Source organism: Erinaceus europaeus, chromosome 2, assembly GCF_950295315.1.
Source record: "Erinaceus europaeus chromosome 2, mEriEur2.1, whole genome shotgun sequence".
Lineage (NCBI taxonomy): Eukaryota > Metazoa > Chordata > Mammalia > Eulipotyphla > Erinaceidae > Erinaceus > Erinaceus europaeus.
This window is the reverse complement of record NC_080163.1, coordinates 162,943,154-162,957,393: the sequence shown is the minus strand read 5'-3', so window position 1 is coordinate 162,957,393 and position 14,240 is coordinate 162,943,154. Positions and strand designations below refer to the sequence as shown.

Below are 14,240 nucleotides of genomic sequence, written 5' to 3'. Positions count from 1 at the left end.
CTTCATTTTCTCTTTCTCTCTTTTATTATTTTATTTATTTGCATATGTTATTTATTAATTAATGAGAAAGATAGGAGAGAGAGAGAAAGAACCAGACATAACTCTGGTACATGTGCTGCCCAGGACCAAACCCAGGACCTCATGCCTCAAGCACCTTTGGGTCCAGTGCTTTATTCACTGCACCACCTCTCTGAAAACCTATTTTATTAGTTTTTTAGTAAAGTGAGAAATAGAGGAAGAGGGAAAGCAGGGACACCTGTAGTACAGCTCCACTATTCATGAGGCTTCCTCCCTACAGGTGAGGGCCTGGGGCTCAAATCTGGGCCCTAGGGCATGGAAATCTAAGTGCTCTACCAGGTGTGCCAACACCTACCTCCCTATTTAAATTTTTTTTTAGAATTTTCCATTTTACTTATTTTTAAAATTTTTGTTTATAAAAAGGGAACACTGACAAAACCTTAGGATAAGAGGGGTACAACTCCACATAATTTCCATCACTCTGGAAATTTCCATCACTCCTTATCCCATCCCCTCCCTTGATAGCTTATTCTTTATCCCCCTGAGAGTATGGACCCAGGTTCATTGTGGGTGCAGAAGGTGGAAGGTCTGGCTTCTGTAGTTGCTTCCCCGCTGAACATGGGCATTGGCAATTTGATCCATACTCCCAGCCTGTCTCTCTCTCTTTTCCTAGCTGGGCAAGGCTCTAGGGAAGCAGAGCTCCAGGACACATTGGTGGGGTTGTCTGCCCAGGGAAGTCCAGTTGGCATCATGGTAGCATCTGGAACCTGATGGCTGAAAAAAGAAGTAACATATAAAGCTGAACAAATTGTTGACTAGTCATGAACCTAAAGGCTGGAATATTGCAGATGAAGATTTGGGGTCTCCGTTTTGGAAACAGCTAGTAGGTCTATTTTAGTTATATTACAAAGGTCCCAGGACTATACTAGTTTTTTCCTGAGCCTGACATCTGATACACAGGTGGACCCAAGTTGTTTTCTGGCCTATTTAAATTTCTATAACTAGAGTTGGGCAACAGTGTCCCCGGTTTGAACACACAGGTTACAATGCTCAGCAACTGGGGCTCAAACCTCGAGTCCACAGCTGCAGAGTGAAAAGCTTCACAGACTGTGCATCAGTGCTGTAAGTGTCTCTCTTTCTATCTCCAATTTCCTTCTTGATTTCTGTCTAATAAATCAATAGAATATTAAAAATATACAAGCAGGTAGAGGAGGAGCAACAAATACTCTCCTATCTAGTAGGCATAAATCAACTCTTTATTCTGGTCATCTGTATTCCTCCTACTCCATGAACAAGCATGGGGGACACAGCTGGTATTTGAGACCAGTCCTGTCTCCACATTCATTCTTCCTTCATTTGGCAAACACGCCCCAGTTTTACCGTGGAAAACCACTAGTACCAATCACTCCACAAGATTCAGGGACACTGACCCCACCCAAGTTCCAGGGGCCACTTGTATTCAGCAGGATGGAACATGATTAGCTCAGTTTTTTTTTTTTTTAACAGTGGGACCATAAAAGGAATCCCTGGGGGAAAGAGACCTAGGTGCTAAGCTTGTGGGACAGGATGTGAGGGGAGAGCTGTTGGCTGCCATGCTGGGAAGACCAGAAAGTACAGCCAAACAAAAGAAAATATAACCAAGGGAAGAGAAGTGGTCTACAGAACAGACATCCTTTTGATACCGACAACCAGCCCGGGACTCTTTCTGGACCATTCCTTTGCATGTGTCCCTTTTCCAGAGACAGATGGAGGAAGTTTCAGCTTCTTGTCATTAAAGGGAACCAAAGTAAACAGCAGAGCAAAGAATGTAATCTTTTTAAATGCTTTTATTTTGTACAAAGTCAGTACACCATCTGCAACACTTTTGTCAAATCAGAAAACAATAAGAAGATTTACAATATTATGAAATGACTCAATATATGAGTTAAAAGGAGATCAATGATCATTTGACTCTATGGTCTCAAATGGAACTGAGGCTCTCAGGTTTGGGGTAGCACAGAGGAGCAGATTCCATGGCTTGATCCCTCTGTCTCCTTTTCCATCTGGTCACCATGGCCCATGTCAGTCCTATTTATCAAGAGAAGCAGCAGCTTGGAAAAAGCCTACAAGGCTTGTGACTGTGCTCTGGGGACCTCACTGAGCTCAGTCTCCATCCGCGCTGAGCCTCCATTTCTCCTTAACTCTCCATTTCTCCTTAACTCAGCGAAGAGCCGGCTGTTGCCAGTAGGGCAGCAAAGATTGACCCAGGCCGCTTCCGCAGGACCACAGGGCTATCAAACTCCAAAACCTGGGAAGTAGACAAAGAAGCTGAGCTCAGTCTGAAAGTACTGCAGTTTCCCTGGAGGACTGGCCTGGACATCTGCCCTCCCAGCAGCCCAGGGACGCAGCTCTCACCTTCCCGTTGCCCATAACCATGATGCGGTCACAATTGAGGATGGTGGTGATGCGGTGAGCAATGACCAGCACCGTACAGCCCTGGAAGCCCTTACGGATTGTGCGCTGGATCAGCGCTTCAGTCTCTATGTCAATGGATGCCGTGGCTTCATCAATAAGGATGATCTGGTGGGCACAAAACAGGGGTGAAGATAGCCTCCTCGAACCCCAATCTCTGTGGTTAGTCCTGGTTCTACCAATAACTTATTAAGTCCCTGAATTTGGAAAATGAGAGATCTAAACTGAATTCAAAATCCATTCTGAGTGCATCACAGAGAGAATTTTGGTCAGCTCTCTAGACCAAAGAGCGAGCTATAGTTTATTCAAGAACGTAGTTCTTGAATAATATTTTTTTTTAAAAAAGTTCCAGTGTAAACTTCTTTATGAGCTGCCCATTGCCTGAATTAGCACAGAGTAATACCCCCCAGAGGGTTCATGTACACTGAGGAAAGACATGACATGCTGTCATCAGTCCCTAGGCAGACAGCTCCCATTGCTGTCACTTTTTTGTGTATTTGTCTCATTCAGGATATGCATTGTGAAAATGTAGTTAGCACAGAAGGTATAACTGCACAAATATGACCATGCAGCATGAGAGTATAACTACAAAAATATGACCATGCAGCATGAGATAATTTCTAGAGAGCTTCACAAGTAATTCATAAATGAGGTGGTACACCATAAGGTGACAACATCTTTGGAAAATACAGAGGAAAAAAAAAAACTTCAGCACTAGTGCTAAGGAACTGAAATGAGGAACAGAATGTATTTGTTGCAATTCCTGCCATTCATGTTTCTTAAGGAGCGGGAAACATCCTATCACATCTGACACTATCCTTGCTCTAGCCCCCCCCCACCTGAGACAGTCTACTCTTTGCCTATAGTCTGCACCAACATTGGCTTCATCAACCATTAATGAGCAATGATATGTGTGTGCACATATATGAGTGAGTATGAAGGGGTGAGCCAATACCTATCCGTGTGTGTGTGTGAGAGAGAGAGAGAGAGGGAAAAAGAGAGATGGATGGATGTGTATGTGCCTATGCAGGTACATGTACAAATGTGGAGATACATGAATGAGCATGGAGGTGTGTACATTTATATGTGAGAGTGTGGATGGGCTTGTGTGTGTTCGTGTCTGTATGTATGTGCAATGTGTGCATGTGCAGGAAGTGTGGGGGCTGTGATGCCTGACTTACAAGGGAGATGGCTCAATATTAGCTATCCCAGGTAGTTAGATGCCTGAAATGGCTTGTAAAGTGATTGGAAAACTTTAAGAAGCAGTCAAAGGAAATTTTATAAAAGTATGCAATTTGTACTATAGCAACCAGCATCAGACTCCTAATCCTAATAAAAAAAATCAGAGCTTTATAAAAGCAATTGCACTAGAGGGATAGCTTCCCAAGTATGGCAAGTGTTTCAATGTATGTACAGTCCAGGTATGAGGCCCAGTATTACAAGGAAGTTCCATGGTGTCTCTCCCTCTCTGTCTCTCTACCTGACTGAGGCTATCTATCTGAGGTTCTCTATCTGAGTAATCTGAGAATCCCAGCCTCAGAGTGCCCATCTGCCTTACCCCCCCCCCCCACACACACACACACACAATGTCCCTCTCCTGTGATGGCAGAGGGAAAGACAGCCAGTTTGGGACTCCAAGCTAGGCATTACCCAAGACTTCTCCGCCCCTGAGGACTCACCTTGGGGTTGCGGAGGAGGGCCCGAGCAATACAGAGAAGCTGCCTCTCCCCCACTGAGAAGTTCCTGCCATCCTCCATCACTTCTGCATGCAGTCTCTGGGGAAACTTTGAGATCTGTGACATGAAAAGGAACATGAGCCATGTAAGCTCATTGGGTACACAAGCCACTGTGCAGTGACACCTAACCTGACCCCCAAGGGCCCTTAATGTCACATTTTCTGACCCTCCTCCCCCATCTCTATTCTCCAGGTTCTAGTCTTTCTCCTCCCTGCCTGCTTCTACCCCATCCAACACACACACTTTTCAGAGTCTCAGCATACACTGTTCCTGCTCCGGAATTATTTTCTCAAAGATCTCTAGCCGCTTTGCCAACATTATATCCTGATTCAGATGTCCCTTTCCTTTGAAGGTCATTTCTGAGTATTGACAAGTGACTGCCCCAGGAGAACACATGCATTGCCACATGGGAGTGCCTACAGAGAAGAAGCTTCACAGGCAATGGAGTAGTACTGCTGTATCTCTCCATTTCTCTGTGTCTCTCCCTCTCTCTATCTCTCTCTGTCTCACACCCTCTATCTAGAAGAAAGAAAAAAAATGGCCACTGGGAACAATGCTGTCATGTAAGCACAGAACTCCAATGATAACCCTGGTGACAGAAATAAGTCTTGCATGGAAGCCCCCATATAAAAGATTTGCCCCCACCCCAATGAAGGGGCCTTCTGTCCTATAACTGCTATCATAGAATGTACCTCTATCAGAAAGTATTTCATGTGTTCATTTGTTTGTGCCCTTTTTCTCCCATGGAATAGAAGTAAGGGAGAACCCTATTTGCCTTTTTTGGGTATCCTCAACCTGCAGTCTGACTCACTGCTGGTATTCTAAGTGCTGTCAGTCTTTATTTAAGAATACCAAAGCAAAAAAAAAAAAAAATCCCAAAGCAGGTGGGAGAAGGAAGTGGCACACTGAGTTAAGCACACACAGTATGAAGTGCAAGGACCAGTACAAGGATCCCGGTTCAAGCCCTCAGCTCCCCACTTGCAGGGGGTTAGCTTCACAAGTAGTGAAGCAAGTCTGCAGGAGTCTATCTTTCTCCTTCCATCCCCATCTTCCCCTCCCTTCTCAATTTCTCTCTGTCCTATCCAAAGAAAAAAAAACCCAAAGAAATAATGAATTCACTTCCTTGGCTTCATCTTGGATGGAACTTGAAGGCATTATGCTATGTGAGATAAGCCAAAAAGAGAAGGAAAAACACCAGATGATCTCACTTATAAGTGTATCTTAAGAAACAAGGCTAGAAAAGGAAAACAAAAAGCAAAAGTTGAACTGGGTGGGGTATATTGCACCAAAGCAAAGGACTCTGGGAAAGGGAGTGTTTTGAAAGGGTCTTGTGGTGCTGATGTATCCATGTGTCATTAACTATACTGTGTACCATTAACTACCCCAGTAAAATGAAAAAAAATCCCAAAGCAGCCCATACCAACATTTAATCCATGCCCTAAAGCAGAAATATCCAGAATCCTGAGTGAGGGAGCCAAGAGAACTAGTACTCCTATTGAAGGGCTGGGCTAAGACCAAGAATTGGACCTTAGAGCTACTTACTGTCTTAGTAAGGAAGGTCTTCTCCAAAGCATCCCAGATCTGCTGGTCTGTATAGCAGTCAAAGGGGTCTAGGTTGAATCTGCCAAGGGAGATGGAAAGAAGGCTTCACCAATCACACCGCACCACAGACTGAACACTTGTCCTAAACATGGCAGGTGACCACAAATGGTGATGCCTGCATAGCTGGGTTTAGAGAATCCAAGAAACCACCACACTGGTCATTTCTGTGTCTTCAATTCCCTGTGCTGGCAGCAGTCCCAAAAATTTGTTTAGAAGATACTTGCTCCCAAGCCCTCAATCCCAAATGGTTCACATGGGACTCTACCACAACTCCAAAGTAGAGCAAGTGACTCAGAACTAAGTAAGTCAGTAAACAGCAATCCTTGATCACAGTGATTCATTTGGGAGTGGGACAGTAACCAGGGAGTGTGCCTCAGGAAGCTTAAGGCAGTCATTGAAGAAGAGACTTGCTCCTTCTCATGACTGAACAGCAAAAGCTGCCACCATATTACTTCTTGGTATATGGTAGACTGTTGGGTAGTATGCCACCTCCCCCTGGCTTCTGCTTAACCATATGCCTATATAGGGATTTACTGATCCTATTCAAAGCTTTGGTCTATTTACATGAATCACTTTTACATTTACATAAAGCACTCCCTCCAGGGCATTGGTGGTTCAGTGATAGGATTCTCGCCTGTTCCGCCCCCTCCTTGTCACACTCTGATTTTCACCAGTCACTTTTCTCTCCACCCTCTCTATATCACATCCTGTTTCCACCCTACTTGGAGAGTATAAAAACAGCTGCTCTTCTGATTAAAGACACTTGGAAATTGCTTTCCGGCTCCGAGAGTTCCAGAGTGTATCTCCTGTGGAAGTTAGTGCGGCACGAGTTCCTGATCCCTCTCCCATGCAGCAACCTAGATCGGCTCCAGTTGAGTTCTCTCCAAGCCAGAGAGCACTAGCTCGGGAAAAAGTACCCTCAGGCTATCCCGGCAGTAGACCACCTGGGACCACAACAAAACAGAACTAGAACTACTTTGGGAACCCACCATATCACCAGAGCATTCAGAGACCACAATTCTGCCCAGACCTCTGGCTCTACCCAGTTGAGAAATTTCTCTAAAGAGCAAAGAATATTGTAAGGGGGGTCAAGTGGTAGTGCAGTGGGTTAAGCACACATGGTGCAAAGTGCAAGGACCAGCACAAGGATCCTGGTTTGAGCCCACGGTTCCCCACCTGCAGAGTGGTTGCTTCAAGAGCAGTGAAGCAGGTCTGCAGGTGTCTTTCTCTCCCCCTCTCTGTCTTCCCTTCCTCTCTCAATGTATCTCTATCCTATCCAACAGTGATGACAGCAAATAACAACAGTAATAATAATAACAATGATAAACAACAAGGGCAAAAAAAGGAAAAATGGCCTCCAGGAGCAGTGGATTCGAGTGCAGGCACCAAGCCCCAGCAATAACCCTGGAGGAAAAAAATAAATAAAGAACAATTCCTTATCAAAGATCACCTGAGACTGCAATAAGAGGAGATTGGGACTACTCTGAGAACCCAGCAAGTCACCAGTGAGTGAAAACACGCGTGGCTCATGGACAGAGAGAAGCCTAAGGAGAGATTCCTGGAACTACTCCCTAGTGTCTGGTAACTATCTGGCAGTCTGCCAGTTGAGGAGCCACTTCCAGTCTATTTTTAACCAACAAAAAGACTGAAGAGACTCACCAAATGCAACTGTGAGTCTCCATTTGCTACTGCCCTCAGTGGCTGGAGCAGCAGCAAGGAGGCTCTGTGTTGACATCTGAGGCAGAGAACTAGCCAGGAGAAGATCTACACTGCAGTGGTCTAACAGTGGAGCTGTATAGTAGAAGCCTTTCCACATTGTTCTCCTGATGAGAACATGCTGAATAATTGCATCAGAACCTACAGACTATAAACGGGATTTGCTTAGAAACTCACAGGGCCCAGCAGTTGCTTGGCTTGGCAAAGAAGTGGAATTGAGCCTTGAGCTTTGGATCCTTGGGGTTTGGGGGTCTCTTTACATAACCACTGTGCTATCTCTCTCCCACCCTTCCTTATCTCTTGGACAGGAATGAGTGATTAAGCTAAAAAAAAATGGGAGTTGGGTGGTAGCGCAGTGGGTTAAGCACGGGTGGTGCAAAGCACAAGGACATAAGGATCCCAGTTCGAGCCTCCGGCTCCCCACCTGTAGGGGAGTCACTTCACAGGCGATGAAGCAGGTCTGCAGGTGTCTATCTTTTTCTCTCCCTCTCTGTCTTCCCCTCCTCTCTCCATTTCTCTCTGTCCTATCCAACAACAACAACATCAATAACAACAACAATAACTACAACAATAAAACAACAAAGGAGAATAAATAAATAAATACTAATTTTTTTTTTTAAACTGACTTACAGGTAAAAAGCCCTCAGTCTACCATAGCCTATAGAGAAGAAAAAAACACAAAAGAGGCTTTAACAACCACTTTGCTTCAACTAAGGGACTGAGATAACATTGAAACAACTGTTAATGTGAACTCTTTAAGTACCTTACTTAGACACAAGTCAATCCAGGCAAGAGTAGACTGAAAAGGACTGAGAGAAGGACCTCATACCACACTATAATAATGGTTAAACCAAGGAGAAACATTAAAGAAATGAACAAGTACAAAAGTCCAGCTAGAAGCCCCCCAACAGTAGAAGCATAGAAGAATTAGATCAATATATAAATGTTAAATAAGGAATTAGTCATGGGAGTGAGGAATGAGTTTGAAAGAATTGTCATCAGAAATGCAGAAACAACAGATGAGACTCTGAAAGAAAGCACTAGCTATCTCAGGGTAATTACAGAATGGAAAGATGAGAAGGCTAAGCTAAGAGCACAACTAGCTGAACAAGCTAATACAGTATCAGAACAGGGTAACAAAAAGGCTGAGGTCTGGGGCCCTATTCAGGGAGTCCTGAAATTCCCAAACAGACATGATGGGCCTAGACCTTGAATAAATCCCTTTCTCCATTGTTATCAGTCATCCCTATCAGGAACAACAAAACAGACCCCTTGTGGGCCCCATAGGACCTTGCCCTCAGCTTGGATCAACAACAGTAGAGAATATTCCATCCTCTGAAGGGAGGCTGGACAACATACTCTATGCTACACCTGGAAGATGGGTCCTGATATTGGGGCAGCTTGGAATGTTCCTATTCATGACCACAGAATGTGAGCTCAGATACACAGTGATGCAGAGGTCACATAGTCTCCTAAGCTGAATATGGGCCCCATCTCACATCAAATCAGTGGGGTTTATAGTCAAGAATATTTATACCTCTTTCTCATATTTGGGAGCTACTCTCTTCCCTGATCCAGCTTTCTGGTCCATTTTCCAGCTATGACATCATCTCCCCAGACAATAACTAGGATCTACTAGCATTTCAGGCTCAGGGAAAAAGAAATAATAAATTCTAGTATAGCCACAGGCCCTTTGGAATATAACTAAAATATGTCTACCAGCTTCTACAAAACAGAGACCCCCCCACACACACACACCCCAACCCTTCATCTGTACTACTCCAGCCTTTAGGTTCATTATTAGTCAACAACTTGTTCAGCTTTATATGTTGACTCTCTTTTCAGTCACCAGGTTCCAGATGCTAGCATGATGCCAACAAGACTTCCCTGGACAGACAATCCCACCAATGTGTCCTGGAGCTTTGATTACCCAGACACCTGCCCCACTAGGGAAAGAAAGGGGCAGGTTAGGAGTATGGATCAACCTGTCAATGCCCATGTTCAGCAGGGAAGCAATTACAGAAGCCAGACCTTCTGCATCCCACAATGACCTTGGGTCCATACTCCCAGAGGGTTAAAGAATAGAAAAGTTGTCAGGGGAGGGGATAGGATACGGAGTTCTGGTGGTAGGAACTGTGTGGAGTTGTATCCCTCTTATCCTATCATTTTATCAGTGTTTCCTTTTTATAAATAAATAAATAAATGAAGCTAAAGAAAAAATAGTTGAGTTAAAGAAAACAATAGAGGGGAGAAAAAATAGAATAAATGAGGCAGAAAACTGAATTAGCAAGATTGAGGATGAATTAGAGAAAACAAAAAAAAGAAGCAAGAGACCTCAAAAACAAAAAAAAGAAGCAAGAGACCTCAAAGAGAGATTAAGAGATACTGAAAATAACAACAAAGAGATATGGGGTGACTTCAAAATAAATAATATACGCATTATAGGTCTACAAAAGTAAAAAATAGAGGAAGGGGAAGAAAGCATTCCACAGGACATAGTAGATGAGAACTTCTCTAGTCTAGACAACATAAAAGACATAAAGGTTCAAGATCCTGGAGGGTCCCAAACAGAATTAACCCAGACTTAAAGACACATCATATTTAGACTGGAAAGGAATAAGGATAAAGAAAGGATCCTGAAGGCTGCAAGAGAAAAACAGAGTCACCTACAGAGGAAGCCCTATAAGATTAGCAGCAGATTTCTCCACACAAACACTACAAGCAAGAAAAGAATAGCAAGATATTTGTTGAGGGTTCAATGAGAAAGGCTTTCAACCAAGACTACTGTATCCTGCTAGACTGTCATTCAGACTAGATGGAGGCATCAAAACTTTCTCAGACAAGCAACAGTTGAAGGAATCAACTATCATGAAGCCTGCCCTGAAAGAAGTTCTGAAAGGTCTCCTATAAACAATCACATCACTATACACATGCCATATATCAGAACACTCTAAAAATCTACAATAATGGCATCAAAATATCTTCACTCTATAAAAGTAACAAATGTCAATGGACTGGATTAACCTATTAAACGGCACAGAGTAGGAAGACAAATCAGAAAACACAACCCAACCATATGTTGTCTGCAGGAATCCCACCTAACTCAACAAGACAAACACAGGCTCAAAGTGAAAGGTTGGAAAACAACCCTACAAACCAATGGACCACAAAAACAAGATCAGGAACAGCTATGCTCATATCTGACATGATAGACCTTAAAATAAATAAATTTAAAAAAATAGGGATGGGGAGTCAGGTGGTAGCACAGCATGTTTAACACAGGTGGTGCAAAGTGCAAGGACTGGTATAAGGATCCCAGTTCAAGCCCCTGGCTCCCCACATGCAGGGGGGTCACTTCACAAGTGATGAAGCAGGTCTGCAGGTGTCAAGAGAACTTAATGATTATCAACATCTATGCACCCAAGGAGAGGTCATTTAAATATAACAAACATCTACTAAAAGAGCTACAGCAATATATTAACAGCAACACAGTAATAGTATGGGGACTTAATCACCCCACTCTCTCAACTTGAAAGATCATCCAGGCACAAAATCAGTAAAGAAACAAAGGAGTTAAATGAAGAGATAGATAAACTACAACTATCGGACATTTTCAGAGTACCATTTTCAGTCCATCTTGGATGGAGCTTGAAGAAATCATGTAAAGTGAAATAAGCCAGAAACAGAAGGATGAACATGGGATGATCTCATTCACAGGCAGAAGTTGAAAAACAAGATCAGAAGAGAAAACACTAACTTGGACTGGAGTTGGTGTATTGCACCAAAGTAAAAGACTGGGGTGGGTGGGTGAGTGGGGGGAGTTTATGTCCTAGAACAGGATGGCAGAGGACCTAGCTGGGGTTGTATTGTTGTGTAGAAAAATGAGAAATGTTATGCATGTACAAACTAATGTATTTACTCTTGACCGTAAGACATTTATCCCTCAATAAGGAAAAAAATGGAGTATATGGAACACCCCATGGAAAGAAGCCAAGGCAGAGCTACAGGCAAACTAGGTCACCTTTGAATCTCCAGATGTTGTGAGCAATAGAATTCCTTCAAGCTGGAGCCAGGTAGTGATGCACCATCAGATTAAGTGCAACCATTACCCCATGCACAAGGACTGGGTTCAAGTCCCCAGCCCCCACCTGCAAGGAAGAAGCTTCACAAATGGTGTCTCTCTGTCTCTTTGCTCTTATCTCCCCCATCCCTCTCAATTTCTCTCTATCCTATCAAAGAAAAAAAAAAGGAGAGGTATGGCCCCTGGATTTTTCATTCAGGTACTGAGCAATAATCCTAATGACAATAAAAAAGTAATCAATTTTTTAAAGTCTTTCAAGCTTAAACGATTTGGTGGTGGCGGTGGTTGCATGTGTATAAATACTTACAATTTTGGATTAATTTTACCTATACAATTTAGTGACATTAAAGACAGAGTCCGATGACCATTCACTAAAACTAATCTCCCTTCCTACCTAACACCCAGCCAACCACTCAGCTCTCTAAGTATAAATTTGCTTACTCCAGATACTTCATTAAGTATAATTTCATGATGTTTGTCTTTATGCTTCTGACACTTCACTTAACTTCATGCTTTCAAGGTCTCTCAAGGTTATCACATATATCAAAATTCCATTTCTTTTTACAGTTGGATGATATTCTATCATATGTATAGATCACACTATATTCATTCATCTAGTGGTGGACCCTTGGGTTTTCACCTCTGGCATGAACAAATGTGGCATACAAAACTGGTATGTAAAAAGCTGTTCAAGTCTTTGCTTTCAGTTCTTCTTTCAATTACATACCTAATACTGGAATTACTGGATTATATGCCATTTCTATATTCAACTTTTTAAGGAACTGTTAAATTACTTTCCACAGTGATTGTATCACTTAATACTCCCACTCACAATATTTGAGGACTTAAGTTTTTCCACATTCTCACTGGCACTCATGATATCCCTAATTTATAGCCATCTTAGTAGATAGGAAATGGTATTGCACTATGGCAAAGTGAGTTTTTCTTTCTTATTTTTTTTTAGCATAAAGAATCCAAACTGATAATCCAGACAACTCTTATGCAAGTATCTACCTGGACTGTACACTCATCAGCTTTGAACTTGCACTTGGACTATGCAGCATTACAAACACCCCACCCCCCACCCCACTGTATAGCCATGCAGTTTGACTGAAATCTGTTCTTAAGCTCTGTTTATCATTCCCTGGTCCCAGCAGCCATGCACATTTGGCATGGAGGGCTAGACTATGTTAGAGAGGCAGTAGGTAGAATGTCTTATTTACTTGACATTTTTATTTATTTTATGTTGCCAAGGTTATCACTGCCTGCACAGCTCCACCATTCCTGGTAACCATTTTTTTCTTTTTCTTTCCTTTATTCATTTTCTAAAATTTATTTATGTATTAATGAGGAAAGGGAGAGAGAGAGAACCAGAGAACCACAGCATCACTCTGACACATGCAATGCTGAGGATTGAATTCAGGACTGTGGCTGAACTACCATCTGATCCCAAATATTCATATATTTTGTCACTTTTATACTAAGACACAATATTTGGTCAAGTTCTATATTAACACAGAATTACATCACTGCTATTATATCACTACTTCCTGGTTCTCCCTTAATTTCACCATCATTTTTTAAAACTCTGTGCATATGATGCAGTCTCCCTGAAAAGATTTTCACCATTTTCTGCTAGGCAAACTCCTACTTATCTGTTAAGACCTTGCTCAAATATCATCCCTCCTCTGCTCCTCTGTAAATATTTCTAGACTTTCCCAGGAAGAATTACTGATCCCACTTCTGGACTTCTTAGCTCTTCATATCTCTGATATAGCAATTACCTCCTTGTATTTTAGTTTGCCAAGTATAACACCTCTATAGTCCCCACCAACTGTGGACTGTGGACTCCTGGGCAATGATCATTCACCAACGTGTCCTCAACCCCTAGCACAATGTCTGGACCTGGAGGAGACTCAGAAAAAGCCAAGTTAAAGTAGATGACATGCTGAAGGAATAAGAAATGAGTGGTAGAATGGATAAAATAAATAATCAGATTCTGGGATCAGTCTGTCCTCTAAGAATGTTCCTTAAACATCCCTGAAGTCTAGGGAATCTAGTTTCCATTGATAGCAGCAGTCTCCCTCATTAACCTGGCCCCAGGGTTCTACAAGGTTAATGTGGACTATCAAGCACAAATGCCCATGTGAATGTTCAGTCTCTGAGTTGACTTCTGAGGAAAGAGATGTGTGGAGAAGATGATGGAAGATCCAGTGCTAGCTGCATTGATAACTGAGATACCTCCATCCTTTCTTGATTCTTCACCATTTGGATTGTGTGTCCTGTTAAGTAGCACTTCCAAAGGTCTGTGGGCTTTGTACAATTGAATGGAAAGGAAATAGTGAACCACACCCAGATGCAGAAGAGAATAAGCCACAGTACAAATGCATAACTGAACTGAAATATGACTGAGCCCATCTGATTCTATTTATTTATGTATTTATTTATTTATTTTGCCACCAGGGTTATCACTGGGACTCAGCGTCTGCGTGATTCCACCATTCCTATTGGGCTTTTTATTTTTTTTAATATAGAGGATGAAATACAGAGAGAAATGGAGAGAGAAACTGAAAGAAGAGACACTGCAGGACTATTCCACTACTCTTGAAGTTTCTACCCTGCAGGTGGGGAGAAAG

The 14,240-nt window shown here is 42.6% G+C and overlaps 1 protein-coding gene across 3 annotated transcripts in view; it reads right to left on the bottom strand.

Moving 5' to 3' along the window:
• Positions 1 to 562: 562 nt before the first annotated feature.
• ABCC11 (ATP binding cassette subfamily C member 11) overlaps positions 563 to 14,240 on the bottom strand; it is a 134,634-nt gene continuing 120,956 nt past the window's right edge. For 2 of the 3 annotated variants that reach the window (XM_060185602.1, XM_060185603.1), the window contains 4 exons: positions 5,748 to 5,826; positions 4,149 to 4,262; positions 2,413 to 2,577; positions 1,830 to 2,305 (listed from right to left, as the gene is read on the bottom strand). In XM_060185602.1, the coding sequence (XP_060041585.1) occupies positions 2,213 to 2,305; positions 2,413 to 2,577; positions 4,149 to 4,262; positions 5,748 to 5,826 (451 nt within the window). In that variant the 3' untranslated portion in view covers positions 1,830 to 2,212. Of the gene's footprint in view, positions 793 to 1,829; positions 2,306 to 2,412; positions 2,578 to 4,148; positions 4,263 to 5,747; positions 5,827 to 14,240 lie in introns of those variants that run through there. The other variant, XM_060185604.1, reaches the window with a different exon arrangement.